Source organism: Xiphophorus hellerii, chromosome 23, assembly GCF_003331165.1.
Source record: "Xiphophorus hellerii strain 12219 chromosome 23, Xiphophorus_hellerii-4.1, whole genome shotgun sequence".
Classification (NCBI taxonomy): Eukaryota; Metazoa; Chordata; class Actinopteri; order Cyprinodontiformes; family Poeciliidae; genus Xiphophorus; species Xiphophorus hellerii.
In genome coordinates, this window is record NC_045694.1 from 11350573 (window position 1) to 11370267 (window position 19695).

A 19695-nucleotide genomic window follows, 5' to 3' on the forward strand; every position below is an offset into this window, starting at 1 on the left:
AACCATAATCATCTGTATCACAACAGATATACATGGTGCTAAGAACCACAGTCACACACAAGACGTCCAGAGAGTACTGCAAGGCCACAGAGAGGAATCACACACTGAGGCATTGTTTTCAAAGTCACCATTTCAACAAGGCAATGCAGCACTAGTACATCACAAAGGCAGGGAGAACAGCCATTTTTTTGTTAAGTTTTTTTTTTCTTACACCAATCATCTTACCAGTCTTCTTCTGCAAAACTACCCTCCTCAGCTTCAGGGACATGGCTGCTGGAGCGAAGGTGGGAAAAAAAATAAAGCATCTTGATGACAAAGTGTTTGGTTAATGTGTGTGAATGTTCAGGCACCAGGACTGGAGTTAAAATGAGGCTGTTAAAGTATCAGAGGTCAGATAACTTACTATGCTCTCTAATTAAGTATTCAGATGCACCACATTGATTTTACTGCAAGGGGCTACATACAAGCAGCACTACATTTACAGCAGCTGGGAGTAAAGAAGAAGAAATGCAGGAATGGCCTGGTGGGTGGTAGCTGTTTTAGAGGGGCGTTCTATAAACCAGAAATCTTCTCTATGCCTCAAACTGCCCTGGCCTCAAAGCATCCAATCATCATCCTTTACACATGCATGTTTTCTCTGACGACAAAGCATTAGTATTCAGCTCATATTATGTATTCAATGTTACAGCTCCTCAAAACTATAACAGTGCACCAATCAGGCATTAAATTATGATAAATCTGTCTGTACCTTTATGGCATTAAATGATTTTTATCAAAAAATAATAAAGAGGTGAGTTGGAATTTTTAATCATATATATGCTTTCACTAAAGTCCAGACACCCCAAAGGGTTCAGAGAGACATTTTCTTTCAAACTAACATCATTTCTCCTTCAGACTTGAACTCCAATCCAGTGGAATTAATTAATGTCTACACCCTTGGGCATGGCTTTATTAATTACAGCAGTACTTAATTTGTGGTGAGGCGCACACGCAGGCGGCGGTGTCAGTGGGGGTTTTGTATGTGCGCTGAGACAAAAATTACAAGTCACGCTATTCAGTAGGAGCTAAGCACATGATTTCACATTTATTTTTGATTAAGTTTGCATTTCCTAAAACGTTTCCCCATTTTCCCTTAATTTAGTGCAACACTCTAAGGTGGAGTCAAATGCTTAATATATGCTGGTATGCTAATCTGTCGATTTTATAATTATTTCCAGATTGATAGATTTATTAAATCTATTACGAGACACAAAGGAGCTACTACAGTATGTGGTTTTCTTTGTTTTGCAAACTACAACAATTCAACATTTTTTTATCATTCTGTTGTAGATTGAGAGCCTAAAAGGGTGAATAGAACCAAACATCAGCAGTTGTTCCCGCTGATCCTCAATTGTTCATAGATGCACAAATGAGTCCTTACTTAAGAGATACCCATTTCAGACAGGAGGGAAGGTGAAGAAAAACAGCCAGGTGATGAAACTGGCCTATTTTCAGCTTGACCTGCTGCGACTTCCTGGTTAGAAACTCAAATATCCAATCACAAAAACACTCTTTGGTGTACGAGCTGTCACTTAGAGAAGAAGGCTAAAAGTTAGATACTGTCAACATCACTGGGCAGTTTAAAATGACGACCGAGGCGACACAGAAATGGAAAAAGCTACTTAAAGAGAAATTGTACTTTTGACATGTCAAGACCTCAGTGAAAACCCTGCCACTCCACCTCCACATTCTTCAAATATTAGAAAAAAAATGGAGTTAGACATTTGTGCTAGTTTGATCAGGAAAAATGTTTTTTTACACCGGTGTAGTTATAAAAATCTTAATGTTTACAGAAAACAAAAGGTTAACCAGCCTCCCCAACATTACATAAATCAAGCATACAAGTGACTGTCCGAGGTTCTACAATAGGGTTGCTAAACTTTTTGTTTCTGCTTATTAACCCTAATTTTTTACCTTTCATGGCTAAATTTTAAATTGCTTCATCTTTTCACTGCTGCCTAAAATAAAGTCTTAAAGGAAAAAAGAACATTTCAATCAACACACTACAAAATCACACAAAAAAGGAGAAAAAAATATAAGATAAAGACATAAAGGAAAAAATCTATTTCCGTCTTTCCTCTGCATCTACAGTTTTTAAACTGAAATACGAGCATAAATTTTTGGGTGGCAGCACGTCAACAACATCTTTTCTACTGTAACTCTCTAGAGTGATATTGTTGAATTTGCCTTGCTCATTCCAACACTTTGAATGAGCAAGGCGTCTTTACAGTGGTTCTAATCACAGCCTAATGGCAGCAGAGACAACCAGATAAAATAATGTCTTTTGTCCTTCAGTGTGAACTTCATCAATCACACGTTTTAATTGAATCCTAATGGGATTAATCACGTACTGTTACGCCTGCACTTGCTTTGCTTCTCTGAAGACACTGAGCTCGCCCACTTGTTTTGCATTTGTTGAAGATAATCATTGAGGCAGAGAATTTAAATCAGAGTAGAAAAAAAAACGGATTTAATGAAATGTTAAAATGTTGCTAGACATATTTCATGTCTGGTAAAACAAAAACATTTATATGAGGATAATTAGCTTTTACATCAGCATCTATAACAGGATACAGTACAAACAGGGGGGGGGAAAAATCAAGTTTTTGCAAACACCAAAGGGCTGCGAAGACGATGGTGTGAAGAGCCTTGGCTTGCAAATTTCTGTCCAGGTTTTATTTATAGTTAACATTCAGAGGCAGAAGAGCATCGATGCAGTTGCTAATGAGAAGGTGAGGAAGAACAGAGAAATGCCAGATGCACACTGATGCATACCCAGCATTTAATAAAGTCTATGGGGGAGGCAAAGGTATGGGATGTAGGGCAGAAAGAAGGAAAAGATAAAGCAGGACATACCCATAGGCCACACCGGCGATGGTGCACTTCTTAAACTGCATCACATTACAGGTCAGTGTTCCTGTCTTGTCAGAGAAAATGTATTTTACCTGTATGGGTAGAAAAAAACGCTTGTGGGTGCACAGTGGATTCCAAAATTCACATGCAAAACTCCTGAAGTTTTCCGTAAGAGAAAATAATTTAAACTGAGTCATTTACCTGGCCTAGTTCCTCATTCAGATTGGACGTGCGGGCCATAGCCGGTGTGTTTGTGGCCTCATACAGCATGTCGGTGTCCTAAAAGGGATCAAAGACCGCCATTAAAGCAAAAACTCGAAATGCATCTGAAAGATAACGCTGACCTGCAAGGGAGAAAAAAAAAAGAATAAAGTTCCCAGAACCTATTTGCTGGAGTTTTATTAAGAATGTGAAAACTGAATAAGTATTTGCAGGTTAGCTTAAAAAAGTGCTTCCACAGAGGGAATACTTAGTGGGTTGACCTAGTTAGGAAGATTAGCATAAGGCCATTTTACATCTTCAGTCATGTACTTCAGATCATGTAGGATTGAGATGCACATATTCTGAGTATTTTTTCCTCAGTGTGCATTACAAGCATACACCTGAAAATCTTTTTGCTGAGAAAAACATTTCCATGAATGATGGTACTCTGACAAATTCATTTAAGTTCACTGTACTCTGTTTACCATCTGCTTGTTGATTATCCTGTTGAATTGAACCAGAAGTTATTTTTACCAGTGTACAACTCAAAAGGTTTAATTTCTAAATTTCCTTTCTGCAAGAAACCAAATAAAACATAAGAAAACTTGAGTTAAAATGTGTTTTCAATATTTAACTGAAGAAATAGTGAGAGCCTTCAATGATTTCATTTGACATGTTGACATGACTACATGTCATGTCTACATGTAGTCATGTTGACATGACTACAAGATGAAAATTAACAGTATTGACTCACCCAGTTGATGAAAAAGGCTTGGATGAATTTGATAACCTCCAGTGTGACCAGGAGACTTATTGGTATCAGGTTGTTGAAAAGGATAATGAAGGTCAGGAAGTTGAGGCCAAAGTTGGCAGCCCCACCATCTGTCAGGGGAAATGTTTTGGACAAAAAGCAATGAAACAGAAGAAAACTCATTAGTCTTTGCTTGGTAATACCAGTTAGTCAAATCAAAATGCCAAAAGGCTACTTCAAGCTGAGGGTCAACATTCAGCCAATCCACAAAGTGTTTTTGGACCAATGTTGAGCATTAGCTGGAAGTGGTCTTTTCTTCCACCCAACCTCATCATTTTTTTTCTCAACCGATTAGCAATCCAATTCAAAGTCCCGAAGATTTAAGCCTTGGCATCCAGCATGATCCAGGCAATGAATTCTACAAAGCACTATGCAAGAAATGATACTGGTTCCAGCAAAAAGCCCCCAAACAACTGGTAATGACCAACATGTAACCCCACTGACACGAAATATGAAAACAGGAGGGATGTGATTTACCTTTCCTCAGCTTGCAGGAGATGCAAATGTTACCTTCCTCAACCCAAGCCTTGAGCTTAGCTTTGCGATTGAGAGGGCCAGCCCTTCCCCATGACAGAATGATTTCATAAGCAAAGAAAACTACACAACACAAAGGAAGTGGCACAATGGAAAGCTACAGCTACAACACGAAAACAAGGGAATAATGCTTTGTTTTTTGAAGTAGTGAGGAGGAAGACAGACATTTCAGATGCTCTCAAGACAAAGGAGGGAGATTCAGTCCACAGCACATTCTCAACTGGCAAAAAGTGGAAAAGAGAGGGTGGATTGTATCAGTAGAAGCGTAAGTGTGATCATCATTTCAGTTATTTCAAGTAGCAGGCTCAGAGAGGAATGTTGGTAATAAGTTGGTATTAGATAAAGTAATACTGGACTGAAAGTTGATAGATCAAACCAGCAATTCAGGACAGGCAAAGTCAAAGTTAAAAGATGCAAAAATACTGCTGATTCCCCATTTTCTTTGAGTCATCAAAATGTGGTTAGATTAATATAACGCAATAGTAAAAGATTTGAAGATTTATGTAAAAATACAAAAAGGAAATAGTTTTTTCTGATTCCATTATTTTAAGTTTTTGAATATAGTTGGGATGTCACATATTAAAATAGGAAAAAATTTAATATTCAACTGATTCAAATCACATTGAAAGCAAAGCTGGGCCAAATATATTTGTACACAGATCTACTATCCAACAATAGTTTTTCCTTAAAACAGAACTAACATTTATGCTAACTAAATGTGAAACTAATTGTCTGAACGTATGTGAAACTATGCAGCCAATTTTTAAATTTGCAAGGATTCTGTTCAAAAACATGCAATGGAAAGACAAAAAAGACCAAGACATTGCAACCACTGTCTGTGGATGTGTTTCCACTGCAGGAACCAATTCTGGGACTCTGTACATGTTCTGGGTCAAAATCTTCCCCCAAAAATAGCCCTCATAAAGAGGAAAGGTGGAGCTTCGTAGTACGACGAGGACAAAGGTCACTCTTTGGTTCATCTCCAGCAATTTATTTCAGTAATCTAATCCTCTGCCGGTGATATTTTCTGTTAACTTTGAATTTCATAACTGGAGTTGTGTATTTTTGCTTGTGAACAACCCTAGCTGCCTATGCTGAAAAATCTATGCTTTATAGAGCTTACTTTCAAGCACGTTGATAAAATCCAGCAGCTTTAGTAGAAATCGCTGAGCTTTTTTTTTTTAGAGATTTTATTCATAAAGTTTAAATATTTTTCAGTTAATATGTTCCGAGATACAAATTAAAATGATCAAAACTCCCCAGGATTGTTAGTCTTTCACATATCCAGAGCTTGAACAGAGCAGACTTGCTGCTGCAGTGTTCCTATGTGTCCATGGTTATTCTTCCTACAAAATCAGCAGTCAATTTGAAATCCAGTCCAACTTCACATCATCACAAAGCTTGGAGAGGCAGAGTGTGGTTTTACAGTATAACAACTATCAAATGATTAACGCTGATTTCCTACTTTTTTTTTAAATTGAATACCGGACTGAGTTGTTGCGTCTCTGTCCCACAGAAGTTAAAGGAGTTACTGCTCTGAATCACATGAAAAGCCCTGGTTCCAGTCCCAACAGCTAAAACACACAAAAAAAGAAACCTAGGTAGTTTAAAAGTTCCACTAAGTAAACATTTAGGAACCTATAGTGGAAACGTGACTTGAGATATGAGGTAAAGTTCTTGTTGGAAAGCATAGTTTTTCAGCTATTAGATCAAAAGAAACAATTGCAGCAATTTTAAGTAGAAAAAAGTGTAATTTTATTTTTTTTATTTTATTATTTTCGATTACACTTGCAACTTTAAATTATAATAAATTGAAAAAGGTTGTTTTTTTTTATATTTTAGGGATCAAGATCTATTGATTGTATAAATTTTATGATTATAAATTACTCCATCTTCCATGTTAACTACCCAAAGCAAAAAGAAAGGTTATATACATATTTATACTGGGAAGCTGCACAAGTTGTCACAATGCATTAACCCAATCAAATGCAATCACCAGTGTCAGCACTTTTGAACATGTCAAAGTCAAATTTATCCATTTATTCAATCAGAATGCATAAGCTGGGGTTAGAGTCAGCACTACATTGACTATTTTTGTCTGCATTTATTAAAGCAATGTTGATTAACTGATGGATTTATATAAAAAGTGTCAACATAATAAATGACAATCTCTGCACCTCTCTTTTATCACAGGTTGGATAATATGCACTGGACAGAGCCTCAACAGCTCCTTATGGAAGTAAAAGTATTTCAACATGGATACTTGCTTTACAACTCACACTTCCTTGACCTCTGACATACGATCCTTTAGATGAAGGTTTTAATGTTGGTGGGGACAGTGTTAAAACCTTTTTTTGAGTCGACAGAAACTAAACTAACTTTATGTAAGTTGTAAAAGGGGACCATGTAAGTTGTAATGCAAGCTTGAATTGGCCAGAGGAACAATCTGTCCTAAAAAGGCCTATCAAGGTAGAGAGAAATGGCAGGAGTCACAATAAGCACTTTGCATACCAGATTCAGAGCTTCATCAAGATAGACCAACAACTTATTAAAAAAAAAAAACAAAAAAAAACACATACACGTACATACAGAGCTCTGCAAAAGTATTCATAATCATCGAGCATTTTAATATTTGGTAACATTACAACCACAAACTTCACTGTGTTGTTCTGAAACAAAAATAAAGCAGCATATTGATGGACTATCAAAATGGGTAAAAATGTTGTGCAACTATATTTAAATTAGTTTTTATTTATGATAGATTTGTAGAACGCATGAACAATAGTTGTCCTGTGGAGAGATACTCCCACCTGAGATTTCGATCTCTGCAGCTCATCCAGGGTAATCTGGCATCACTCGACTGCTTCTCTTCAAGTTTTGCCATCCTTCACCTTTTCAGGTTAATTTTATCTTTCAAGGAAGTTTACTCTTATTAAAAGTATCTTAAAATAACTATATCAAATCAAATAATGAGATTTATATTGAACCATTTTTTCTTTTCATATAACTGAGCAGTTAAAATTAATAACGATATTTGTAAGCCATGTTTGATATCCCTTCTTCAAAACTGCGCATATAATAGGCCTGGGCCATTAACTGAAAATTAACCAACAGGAAAATATGTGACAATGACCAGCATCATTTTGCCCATTTCTGTATTTTAAAAAAATGAAAAGTACTTTTTTGGCTCTGCATTGGTAGACGTTGAGCTACATTTAAAGTCTGATATGATTTTAGGCAATATCTGCCAACCCTAACATTTAATATCCTAATAAATGGAAGATTGTGGTTGTAATGTGACAACAAGTGGGAAAGTTCAAGGAGTGTGGATACTTCTGCAGTGCACTGAACTAAGCTGCTTTCCACCAACCATCCTTCCTCTTTTATCCGTCTTGGAAAAACTCCAATGCGAGTGAGAGGGCAGCAGAGGCATTTAGAAAATGTCAGCCCTTGCCCCTTGGGTTGCAACACACTATGTTCAAGCTGCAAACACATAAGCTTCCTGTCATCAAAAAAAAAAAAAAAACGACCACAATCTCATCTGCCTTTCTCTTCTTGCAGGAAAAATTAGAGAGTTAAAAAAAAAGAAAAAAAGGTCTGAAGCTGGAAACTGCAAAGAGTTTAACGTGACAAATCAAAAAACAAGGAAGAGAAGTGAAACAATTTGCATCAGGCACTGAAAATAACTGGAAGAAGGTATAAGAGAGCTGGAGGGGAGAAACCTATTGTTGGATCCCTGGTCTGTGCTTGTCCATGGCATGGGCCCATACAAAGTGGGGCAACGATATAGGGGGCGAGGGTAGGGGGCTTCATTTGCTTAGCAAAGGCAGAGCTTCAGTAAGGGGTTAGTAAGGGAGGGTCATTCACGGATGGCCAAGGCTTTTAAATGGTTGTTACCTGGAGCTGTTAAAAAACGACAACAAAGAAAACAAAAATCAAACAGAACATTAGAAAAGAACCAAAAAGTACAGCAGCGCAGTGATATTCAACCATTTCTGTTTCAATGACATTCATCCACATCACAAACAATGTTTTTGACTTTACTTATTCCCACATTGCCACATATTTCACTTGTTGTACAAAATGTAAATTAACTAAAGCAACAGAAAAACACAACGCGTACTAGCTGTTAAGGAACTTAAAATGGCAAAAGGAAAAAAGCCGATATGAACAAGTGAGACACAATATGTGGAAATAAGATGCGCAGCCGCGGCTGCCCGGATTCTTACAGTTGAGATCCATGTACCAGGCGTCATCGCCGTACTGGTACTTCCAGATGGTTTGGCCGATGGAGCAGATGAGAGAGATCGCCAGGAGACAGCCGAAAAGCACGAGGATCTGAAAGTTGGTGATCCGCTCCACATTGGAGAGCTTCAGAGGAGGCCGGGTGGAATTCTGACCAACATGTGAGCAGATGGGAAAACAAATTAAAAAAAAGTAAAATGAAACTGCGGTGTCCCTTCGCTACCAAGTGGGAGTAAGAACATTTGGTATATGGGTGTCTTTGTTACAAAATATCTTCAGAGAATTAAATGCATTGAAGCTAAAACAGTAGTGGCTAGTTCAACCCTTTTAGCCTTTGATCAGCTACAATATCCTCTACAAATGCACAAGAATATTTCTCTACGGAACAAATGTTGGTGCACAGTACAATAAATGAGAAATTGCAAAAAATGATTTTACCTGCATGAGTTTGGTGTCGTGTCCCGTATAGACAACCACTCCATGGATCCACTGTGTGTTCCTCAGCTGGGCTCCTCTCAGTAAGATCTGGTCTGGACCCAGAGGAACGGTGCTGAGGTACGGAGCACCACAACTGTTAGGGCTTTCAAACTTCACCCCTGTTTCCCTCAGAAATCATCCAAACTGATCAAAAAAAATTAGGACTGAAACGAATAATCGCAAATATTTGTGTCTGTAGGCACCAGCTGCTAATTCCCCCCTCACTTTAAACTTCACCTAAACTTAATTTAAATGAATGTCTAATTCATTTAAATTTATGCAGATTTTTTTCTCTCCACTTTGATTTTGTCATTGTGTGAGAGCCTCCTGCAGGCATTTAGAAAGATAGAATCTGCCGATTCTAACTTTCCTCTCTGACCATGGTAGAGGTGGCTGCAGTTGAAAAATCACAAATGTCTTTAAATTATACAAGTGACACCTTTGACAGATGTAGCAGAGAGAAGAGAAACACCAGTTTCGAGGGTGGCCACTATTAAAAACTTTACCTCTACAGAGAAGCTTTTTATAAAAGTGCATATTTATTATGTGGTTGACAAACAAAAGCATTGAAGTATGTGGATTTAAAAAGGTTTATTGAGAACTTGCCCTTATTAAAATACAATTTATATGACCAAGAGAGCAGGAGAAAATTAATCAGCCATAAATAAGCTGGCAAAGGCCCTACAATAATAAAGTTATTTTTTTGGTCAAAAGTGATTTTTTCCCCCCCAAAATCACCTTTAGCAAAAATGACCAGCGTGAATGTTAAGAACATACATATTTTTTTGAAAGCAATACTAAAAAGGGTTAACAATGCTTACTAATAAGTTTTTTTTACTGCAGACATTTGAAATCATTCCACCATGTGCTAAAAAGACCAAAGAGCTTCAATTTAAAAACATCCAAAAGAAATGAATATGACTGCAGCTGGAAATTTTTATTTATTCCCTCACACCATAAAATGCAAGACTTTCTGACAAATGAGCTCCTGAGATGGAAAGTGAGGCAGATAATTTGATACACAGTGCTGAAACTGAGCTCACCTGTGTCCAACCAAGCGGATGTTTCCAACAAACTCATACAGGTGCCGGTTTGGGCTTTCACATTCCATCCGCCCCGACAGCCGCATCAGGTTGTCAATGTCCTTTATGTCTGCAGTCACTTGGAGACCCTGTAGTTGTGAGCAAAACACAGCTTTACTTCCTTCTATGCTGTAAACCTATGTGCTGCAACTAAAAAAAAATAGAGAATATATACCAACCTGTCTGATTTTAAGGTTTGTTTCTCCATCCAAATTAGATGTTTCAATGTAGCACATACCCTGTGGTTCACTGTTATGGAGGAAGAGGATACAGAATCTTGGAGCAGAAAAGTAACAGCAATTTGATGTTCTATATTCAGTGATGTTCTATATCAGCGTGAATTAAACTTTGATTTGCTTAGAATGTTTTCTATATCAAGCCGTTAACAGGAAATCAATGAGTAAAAAGTTACAGTAACAGATTAAGAGGCTACAGCAGAGAAACAGCAAGACTAAAGCGCAACAAACAAAGATATTGAAGCCAGCAAAAACTTCCACCAATGTTTGACTGATGCTGTCTGTTTAATATACAGCAAACATCTACGGCCAGACAACATTTTTGTTTGGGGCTGCTGTTTCCCATGAGTTAAACTGTCTTTCTAGAGCAGCAAGAATAAAGTCCAAAAGGAACAGAGAGAGGAAACATCAGAGCAGGGTGACAGGAGCAAGCAGGCATACCAAGCACAAACAATGCAAACAAATGGGTCTCAGACAGACTCTTGGCAAAGTGACAGTGGGTTAGCGCATGCCTGAGGTTAAATGTTGAGTTGGGTCACTGGTTAGCAGCCCTGCTAACAGATTAATCTTCTCACACAAAAGGCTTGATTGATAAAAATGAGCAGGAGGATGTTCCAGCGATGACAAAGTGAATTAAAACTGAACTGAAAAAGAACTAATGCGTTGCAATAAATTAGCACAAAATAGAAATCCAAGATGGCTTCCGGATTTCATCTTGAAATGTGACTGCATGCAAACTGTTCAAATAAAGCCAATACATTCAGGCAGCCTGCCATGCAAAGATATGAATATGAAAAAGAATATATTCACACCCAACAGAGAGCATGATATAGAGGGAGTTTCCTTTTGAGCAGTTAGTAGTGTTAGTTTTAAAGGACATTACAAAATCATAGTAAAAGAGTTAGCAGTTAGTGATTTTTAAAGCTAAATCACAATTTAAAAGTTTTTGAAAGTCTTTTTGTACAGTGCCTTTTAAAAGTATTCAAACCACATTTTGTCAAGTCACAACCACAAAACCAACACAAAGTAGAGCATAATTGTACACCATTTCACAAATAATCAAAGTGTGAAGTGAACTTGTATTTGCTAAAGTTACATACAGTATGTTGCTTCACATTAATTTTCTCTGAAAAATAGCCTGAGCTCAGAAAATTAGATAGAGCTTCTCTAAAGCTTTCATACATTTTCAATAATTTTCCGTTGCCTTTAGGTCTGGTTGTATCTGCTTTCTTCCAACTAAAGAACATGCTTTGATGCAAACTATTCCACTGTAGCTCTGGCTGAATATCTGCCCTCCTGGATCGTGACCCTCTGCCAATTTCAATTCTCCAGCAGACTCTGACAAGTTTTCTTCCAGACATCAACAGAACTGGATTTTTTTAGCTGCAGATGCATTTTTTGCTACAAGTAATCAAATGTACACTACAGGTATGCTGTTATTGCGTTTTAGGCAATACAATATTTTCTTATTTAATTATGTTTATCCACAATTTTTTGTATTTTGAATATTGCATAAAATAAGCTTAAGTGATCAAATTAGAAATCTGCAAAATGTGTTAAATTCCAGCCCTATTGGACTGAGATTAAATTACACACAGATGGAAAACTGTCTATTTATTAGATGACTCCAGAAGGTCCTTGGTTGCACTAGATTTTAATTGAGAGTATCGGCACTAAACACAAATGCACACCACATATTTCAGATTTTTATTTCCTTCCTCCGTTTTGCACTTCTTTGTGTTTGTTTGCGACACAAAATCTCAAATTATATTCAAGGTTTATGGTTGTGATGTGGCAAAATGTGGAAAGTTAAAGTGGTATGGAAGATTTTACAAAGGCAGTGCAATCAATTTAAGTAAAAAGTTTTCAATGACAGAAAAAACGTCACAGGCCCCTTCCTGCCCGCAGACTGGAAATAAAGTCTGATCCCAGTTGTAACAAAGCCCCACCCCCATCTCTCCCACCGCTGTTTCAGTTGGTTATGTTGCTGGTTTGCTGACCTGGACGACAGAATGACGAGGTCAGCCGGGAGATGATCTCCATTTGCAGCTCTGACTACTTCCCCAACAGCCACCTGTTATTACCAACCACACACCAGCAGGGGGCGAGACGGAGGCAGTGTGGCAGTAGTTTGCACAGGAGTCAAGAAAGGATGAAGGAGAGGTTTTTTTTAAAAAAAAAAAAAGAGGAAGGATGGGAGAAGAAAAGGAAAGAAAACATTGAAGGGGAGAGAGACAACTGGTTCAGTTTTAGGGAAGAGCACGATGATCAGTCCTGTGTGATCACAGGTATGCTTCTCCATGTGTTCTCCTTTTCACAAAACCATCTAGAAAAAAATGCTGAACAGTGAAACTGCTTCACCAGAGAAGTATCTTAGCTTTATATTACAGAGGAGTCAAATTATGCGTTTAAAAGTCAAATCTAGACCAAATCCAAACAGTTTCTGAAGAGGAGAAGGAGATCAGTAGGCTTATGAAAACATGACCTCTCAAATCTAGTTCAAAAATCACATTACTTACAACCCACCAAAGGAAATGATGGTCATTACCTAACACAAAAGTTTATGTATTTCTAATTGTGCATCAGATTAATCATTGAAAATCTTGACTCAAAGGCTTAATAAACCATCACTTCTTTAATGTGAGCTGAGAGTGTCAGAAGAAAAAGGGAATCGGGGAAAGAGATTCCTAAAAAGTCTTGCATGGGGGCTGATTCCTATACCTGGATGATAAAATGACAGCATCCGCAGGAACGAAATCACTGCCATTTACTTTAATAATATCACCCACTTCGACCTGTGAAAAATAAACTGGTTACTGCTGCGTGCTGCCTATAAAACAGCACAGAAAACGTAAAATCAGCAGTGGGAATAAAAATTCACAGCTGGGATGATAAAAAAACAGGGAGAACATTAAACCACAGAAACATCTAATAGTAATGAGAAGACACTGCTGGAGCAGCTGAAGTCGTCTTCCATTACCACTGAACCCTGCACACAGTTCATCAGGCAGCAAATAAAACAGAAATATTTATATAGTTTCTAATTAACATTTTTACTGTGAGAAACCAGGATCTGACAAGTATCTGCATGGGAGCATGAGCTAAAGTTTGCAACATTCATACAATTCTGTTCTATCCTGATGAAAAAAACAAGAAATTATATAAATGCATTATATACAATTCTCTTCTGCACATAAAAATGACAAGAAGTGACAGGAACTTAAAATAAAAAAATAAATAAAAAATACAAGTTTGCCACTTTGGCTTCATTCAAGATGCTCCAAAGAGGAACTGGACAAAAATTTGGAACAGAGCACGCTTTTGTAAAATGCATGCTGAAGAGGAAAAACTCATCAATTATTTAAACTTTGGCTTTTTAGAGAATCCCAAGTCTGTAACTGGATGAGACATTAGCATGGAACCAAAGGGAAGAGGCACAGATTTCCATCCAACAGGAACTAAATTTAAAGCACACATGATCAACACTACTTCTTGTAAACTTTGCACTAACTCCTACTTTGGGAAGATTTGTTTGCAATAATTTCAGCCTAATCTCAAATTGCATCTGTAAGGCTGAAGGAGGAAAAAACTAAGTAATTCTCACACAGGCCATGAACTGGTTACCATGGTTTCAAAATCTGTTAAAATGTGCTTTAGCATAGATTGTATTGATGCTCCACCCTCTTTCAGTTGTCGCTGCACAGATTTTTTCAGACTGCATTTGAACCCTGAGACAACCTGGAAGCCCCCAATACAAGATGGCACTCTCTTTACACATCGTTCTGCTCCTCACACAAATCTGCATACACAAGTTTTACTGCAGAGTAACAATGAGAAATGTTACTCCTTTGTTTTGTTTGTATTACATGTCCATCCGCTAGGGGCACTGTTATGCGAGGAGTATACGTTTTCGTGTTTGTACTCTTCTTCTCTGTCTGGTTGTCTGTTTGGCTGTGGTACTTGGCGGAATAAAACTTTGAGCAAAGAAACAAGTTATTTTTACTGACTAACAAGAAAGACTGCAGCATGATTACATAGAGTCTTCTGATGCTTCAGAAAAAATCCACAAATACATCATGAAATAAATCACAGCGGTATTGTCTGAAAAATGTTCAAAAACATGAGCCAAAATTTTCTTACTAAAAGCTGAGCAGAGATGCCAAGCGGTTCTGTTTTACCTAAAGACACTCTACCTACAGCTGGCCTGATTTTGCAACAGAAATTAAAGAACTGGATCATGAGGGGAAACTTCGTCTTCGTCCTCTGGTCTCACTTTCCAAAGGCCACCCCCATACCGGCATGCTGTATAATTATTTTAGAATGCATACTAAAGTGAATCGGAGTAAAAAGGTGTCTCAACTCCTATTAGTAAAATGAGAAACGGCGACAAACTATGGGCACATACCTTCTCCCAGTGCACGATCTCCCAGGCCCCGTTCCTTAAGACTGCAGTGATTCATGAGTTACGGTGAGGAAGATGGAGCCAAAGACAAAAGAGGAAGTCAGAACAGGAATAAAATAGAGACAAAGAGAATTGTTTGTAGAAAACAATACTGACACTGATGTTCTGTATATATGTAGCAAAACAAATTCTATGGTTTTCAACAAAGCAGAAGAGTGTTTTCAGTACCTTGACATTCCTTTTTGTTGACAACATTGTCAGCTTTGTGGCGTTTCTGTAGAGAACAAACATTTACCTTGAGCTCACTTTATGTCGGGACATAAAATAAATGCAATTACAGAAACTATATTCCAAATATGTTATTTTATTAAATAAATAAAACATCTTTCAGTGTAAGAAGTTACTTTTTACACTGAAAGACAGAGCTGCAGATACATAAATTAGCATCATAGAGCTGAAGTGAGATTAGACCACCACTTTTAATCCAGAGTGATTTTCCCACCAAGCCTGTGTAACCTTTTCAACAGCCACATCATTCAACATTTTATCCACCAGTATAGTGGTGGATAAACCCACTGCAGCGTTTTTCTCCTTTGTGATCCCAATAGGGGTTCTAAATCTACAGCTTAACTTTCCTCAGTTATCCCTGCAGGGTCACCTGACAGATGGAGAAAAGTCAGGAGGGATTAAAGTGTTGATCTAAAACTTGTCACATAATGGGTTTAACAGAAGCATTTGCATCTCAGTCATGTTTGCTTTACTTAAAAAGTATGGATAAATTTTTCAATTTATTAAGAAGAATTGAAACATTTGCTCATTACTATGTGATTTGTTTTCTACTATGTGGTGTATCTCAGTTGTCCTGCCAACAAATTCTCCCCACCTGAGCTATATGAATCTCTGCAGCTCCTTCAGAGTCTGATTAAAGTTTTTATCTCTGTCACTGTCAACTCGAGGTGGACAGTTATGTTTTGGTGGGTAGTGAAGATGAAGTTGATGGTAGTTACATAAAATGTGAAAACGTTGAAGGGGTTTGAACAGATCTGCGTGACCAGGAGAATGAGCAACACTTCTTCCCCTTGTGCCGCTTGTTTGCTCAACAATCACACAATCATCTGTGATTTCTGCAGCTGATTCCAAGGGACAGCTTGTCAACCAGCATCACGCTGAGTAATAACGAGTTGCTGCACCCATCTCATTAAAATGATTACTGTGCATTAAAACTGAGCTCCTGAGAGCAATGTGTGCTCTAGTTGATTAACAAAGAGAGGACACATCCACCTGCATCTCCGCTAACTACCTGTTTACAAGAAAAGAGACCTGCACCAAGGTAATCTAATTTAATCTGCAACAAATTCAGCCCCTCAAGACTGTCACTCAAAATATTTCTTTTGTTAAACAGCTGCCATCAGAGCAGCGTGCGCTAATACAAACCTAGGCTGTTTACATTTTAAATGACAGGCATAATTTATAAAATCAGCAAGAAACACTTAGGAAGAAAGGACAGACTCTCTACAGGTTTCACTAACTCAAATTTAAGGTTTTTAAAGACCTTTTTAAGACCATTATGAATTAAATTTAAGGTTTATATTATGACAGAACTGTACAAAAGAAAATTACACATTTTATATGGCAGCAGTGCCAAGATTTTTGCAAAATGCACTTAACGCCATATGGGTTGGAAACTGAAGTGAATCAGTGGCCACAGTGGCGTCCAGCCACTAATGATAGATTTACACTTTCCCGTCATAGACGAAAAAAAGTTATCTAGCTAGCAAAGGTATATTTGCAGCTAATTAGCGGTAGCCTCAATCGCCTCAACTCACAGATTGGAAGAGTTCTCCGCTCAACTCAAATGTTTGCTTGGCAGAAAAATCAAGCAAGGAAAATAAACTACATAGAATATGAAGGATTAAATAAAATTTAAGACCTATGATTAATTTATTTAAGGCCGACTAACATTTTAAATTCACATAACATAAAAATTCTAAGGTTTTAATTTTAGCTAAATGAATTTAAGACTTAAGGATGCACAGAAACCCAGCAGGAAGATGTACAGAGAGAAGGAAGAATGAAAACACAAGGAAGGACAAAAAGAGGGAAAATGGAATACAAGGCTAGAGGAACGATGGAACAACACAAAAAAGTAAGAAATGAATGACATAATGGAGGAAAACTGGAGACACAAGGAAGGACCGAAAGAAGGAATGAATTTATGACAAAGTATGAGCGAGGAAGACAAGGAGGACATAAACAAGGAAGGAAATAAGGACATAGAATTTAGATGAGGGGATAGGGAAAAAAGTCTGAAGATGCAAATATTTTCCCATACTCTTCTTTTCTGTGCTGATAATAATATATTAAAATCAAATTATTTAATATATTAAATAATATGATTTGAAGCATAGGAAGCATAGCATTCCTATGCTTCCAGACAGCACAGGAATCCTGAACTATAGCAGGTGAATAACAGTGACATCTCCAGTTACTAAACTCTTTTTCTCTGTGACAACTTGTCTTCCCTTCCACACTCAGGTGGCTAAATGAAATTATATTTAATATCCCTGCATCATGCTGTACTTTTTAATGAATGGACCTGTCTGCGGTGCATGACTTCAGGCTTTTTTTGGCCACACTGTTCCCAGAAAAAGTTTGCTTCTCCGAAGGCCATTCATCATGCCCTGTACTCGAGCTGTCAGCCCGTTTTCATTCATCCACACCATTAGGTGTGGTGCCACAGATAGACCTCTGCCTATTTGGAGGCAAGACGTGTTAGGAGAGCAGAAATACGTTTAAAAGAGCAACTCCATAGGTTTGGCTGCTTTTCACTTGTCCTCATATTCACTGCTTTGGTCTCTAGGCACAGAGAAAATGAGATGCACCGTATTTAAATAATGTGTGTAAGCTCACAGTGCAGCAAAAGGTGAGCCAAGTGTGGAGGTTATGCACAAGTACTCCATCATCAGGCCTCTACAGACTTCCAACACAGTAAAAAAATAAGCAACGATGAAAGCAGCATTTGCCATATACTGTATTTGTTTCAGTCTTCATTTTCAGGTCAAGCATGGCAATAAAATGCAACCAATGCTGTTGAAATGAAGCTACTACAAAGTCACATTATTATGTTCCCATTTGAAGACATTTAAATCTGAATGATGGCAGAACTGCTTTGAACAAACAGCCTGAGGCTGTTGCAGAAGAGACAGCCAGCAACAAAGTAAGGCGTGTGCTGTACAGTGTGTGCATGATTCATGAAGTTAGGGGTCGATGCTGGCTTGTCAGGTCAACTTGTGAGGGACAGCGCAGTACAGAGAACAGACGTGTGTGCAGGTGACCTTCAGCGATAAAGATGGAGTCATCATCCACTCTGTTCCCATGTTTTCCACAACAGGCCAGGAGACAAAAAGTGCTGCGCTGGTCCCTTCAGATAGACGCTACAGTGTAGTATAGAGTAACTGCCCACCGGGACCTGCGCGAGGGATCGCATTGCAGTGTCACTGCAATACAGTGGAATGCAACATTCTCTCACTTCGCTAAGATAGGCTTGAGTGGATTACACACCAACTGCAGAATGCACATATTTTTAGTTTGATTATTAACCCACCCAAAGTACAATATGACTAACACCACATCCAACGATTATCTGCTGCTCACCCGGGACTGGGTCAGGGGGAATGAGGTACAATAACCTTCTTTTTTCCCCAGCTGGTTTTTGGTTTAGTTTTATTCAAAAGATTAACAATCAAACAAAGAACCAAACTCACATCTAAATCTAAACCAAACTCAAATCTAAAGCATCTTCAAGCATCTGTTCCAACAGCTCAGGGCAGTCACTTTGTTTTGTTTTGTACAAACTGTCTTTGTGTGTGAGCACTGAGTATCTAGGTTAATTGAATAAATGTGTTTTTGGGTCCAGTTGGCACAGCTGGGGCCCCAGAAATGAGTGTCCATGTTTGAGTGTGTGTGTTTGATTGGGTGGCTGTGTGTGTGGTGTGGTCATAACCACTAGAACCTGCTTTCTGCCAATAGGCCACAGCTCATGATACACAGAGCTGTGGAAAAGTATTTTCCCTCCTTGCAGATTTCTTCTGCTTTTGCTTTTTTAGTCAAACATATTTGTTTCATATCAACAAATTTTAATAAAGTATAAGACTGGAACATACCTACCGAATTGTGTTTATAAAAAGAGACACATGGCCTAAGATTAAACTGTAAAAAGACTGAAGAAGCTAAAGCCCCGTTCTTACCAGATCTTCAATTATTTCCTTGACAGCAGCGACAACCAGAATAAAGATCAGCGGCACCAGGGTGGTCCAGCGACCAGTGGGGGACACATCTGGGATTTGCTAAATAAAACACAATGTCACAATATTAGGTTGGATTTTAGTGATTACTTTTTCTGAAGCTTTTACCCTTCAAAAAAAAGCATTTTATTTTGATGTGGGATCATAAATTCCCACCAGTAAAGTTGCTGTATATTACAACTGACGCAACAGAGAATGTTTTAATGCTTTCTTTCTCTTCGCAACAGCTTTTCTCGGTTATACTAAAAACTTACATCACTAAATGCGGTTCTTCATCTGCTAAACAGTATGCATGAGCAACAAACATCTAAAAGCAAATTTTCATCAGGTTTTATAAATGTTGTGTCCATCTATTAGAAAAACAGACTTCCAAGTTTCTTAAAGGTCTGAGAAGTGATTGCTTTTCTTCAGAAGGATTACACAATACAAAAAGTGGTACAGGTTCTTTGATAGATGAAGTAGTTTAATCCAGTACATGAAGGAATTAAAGGAAAACCTGGACAAAAACACA

The 19695-nt window shown here is 37.9% G+C and overlaps 1 protein-coding gene across 9 annotated transcripts in view; it reads right to left on the reverse strand.

Moving 5' to 3' along the window:
• Positions 1-19695, reverse strand: part of atp8a1 (ATPase phospholipid transporting 8A1) — a 108769-nt gene that overhangs the window by 62137 nt on the left and 26937 nt on the right. Inside the window, exons 4-16 of one of the 9 annotated variants that reach the window (XM_032554406.1) lie at positions 19128-19226; positions 15109-15154; positions 14884-14924; positions 12479-12552; positions 10422-10491; positions 10204-10331; positions 9122-9233; positions 8668-8833; positions 8336-8341; positions 3848-3975; positions 3094-3171; positions 2896-2984; positions 226-270 (exon numbers count right to left, since the gene is read on the reverse strand). In XM_032554406.1, the coding sequence (XP_032410297.1) occupies positions 226-270; positions 2896-2984; positions 3094-3171; positions 3848-3975; positions 8336-8341; positions 8668-8833; positions 9122-9233; positions 10204-10331; positions 10422-10491; positions 12479-12552; positions 14884-14924; positions 15109-15154; positions 19128-19226 (1082 nt within the window). Of the gene's footprint in view, positions 1-225; positions 274-2895; positions 2985-3093; positions 3172-3847; positions 3976-8335; positions 8342-8667; positions 8834-9121; positions 9234-10203; positions 10332-10421; positions 10492-12478; positions 12553-13199; positions 13274-14883; positions 14925-15108; positions 15155-19127; positions 19227-19695 lie in introns of those variants that run through there. The other 8 variants (XM_032554404.1, XM_032554405.1, XM_032554408.1 and 5 more) reach the window with 8 other exon arrangements.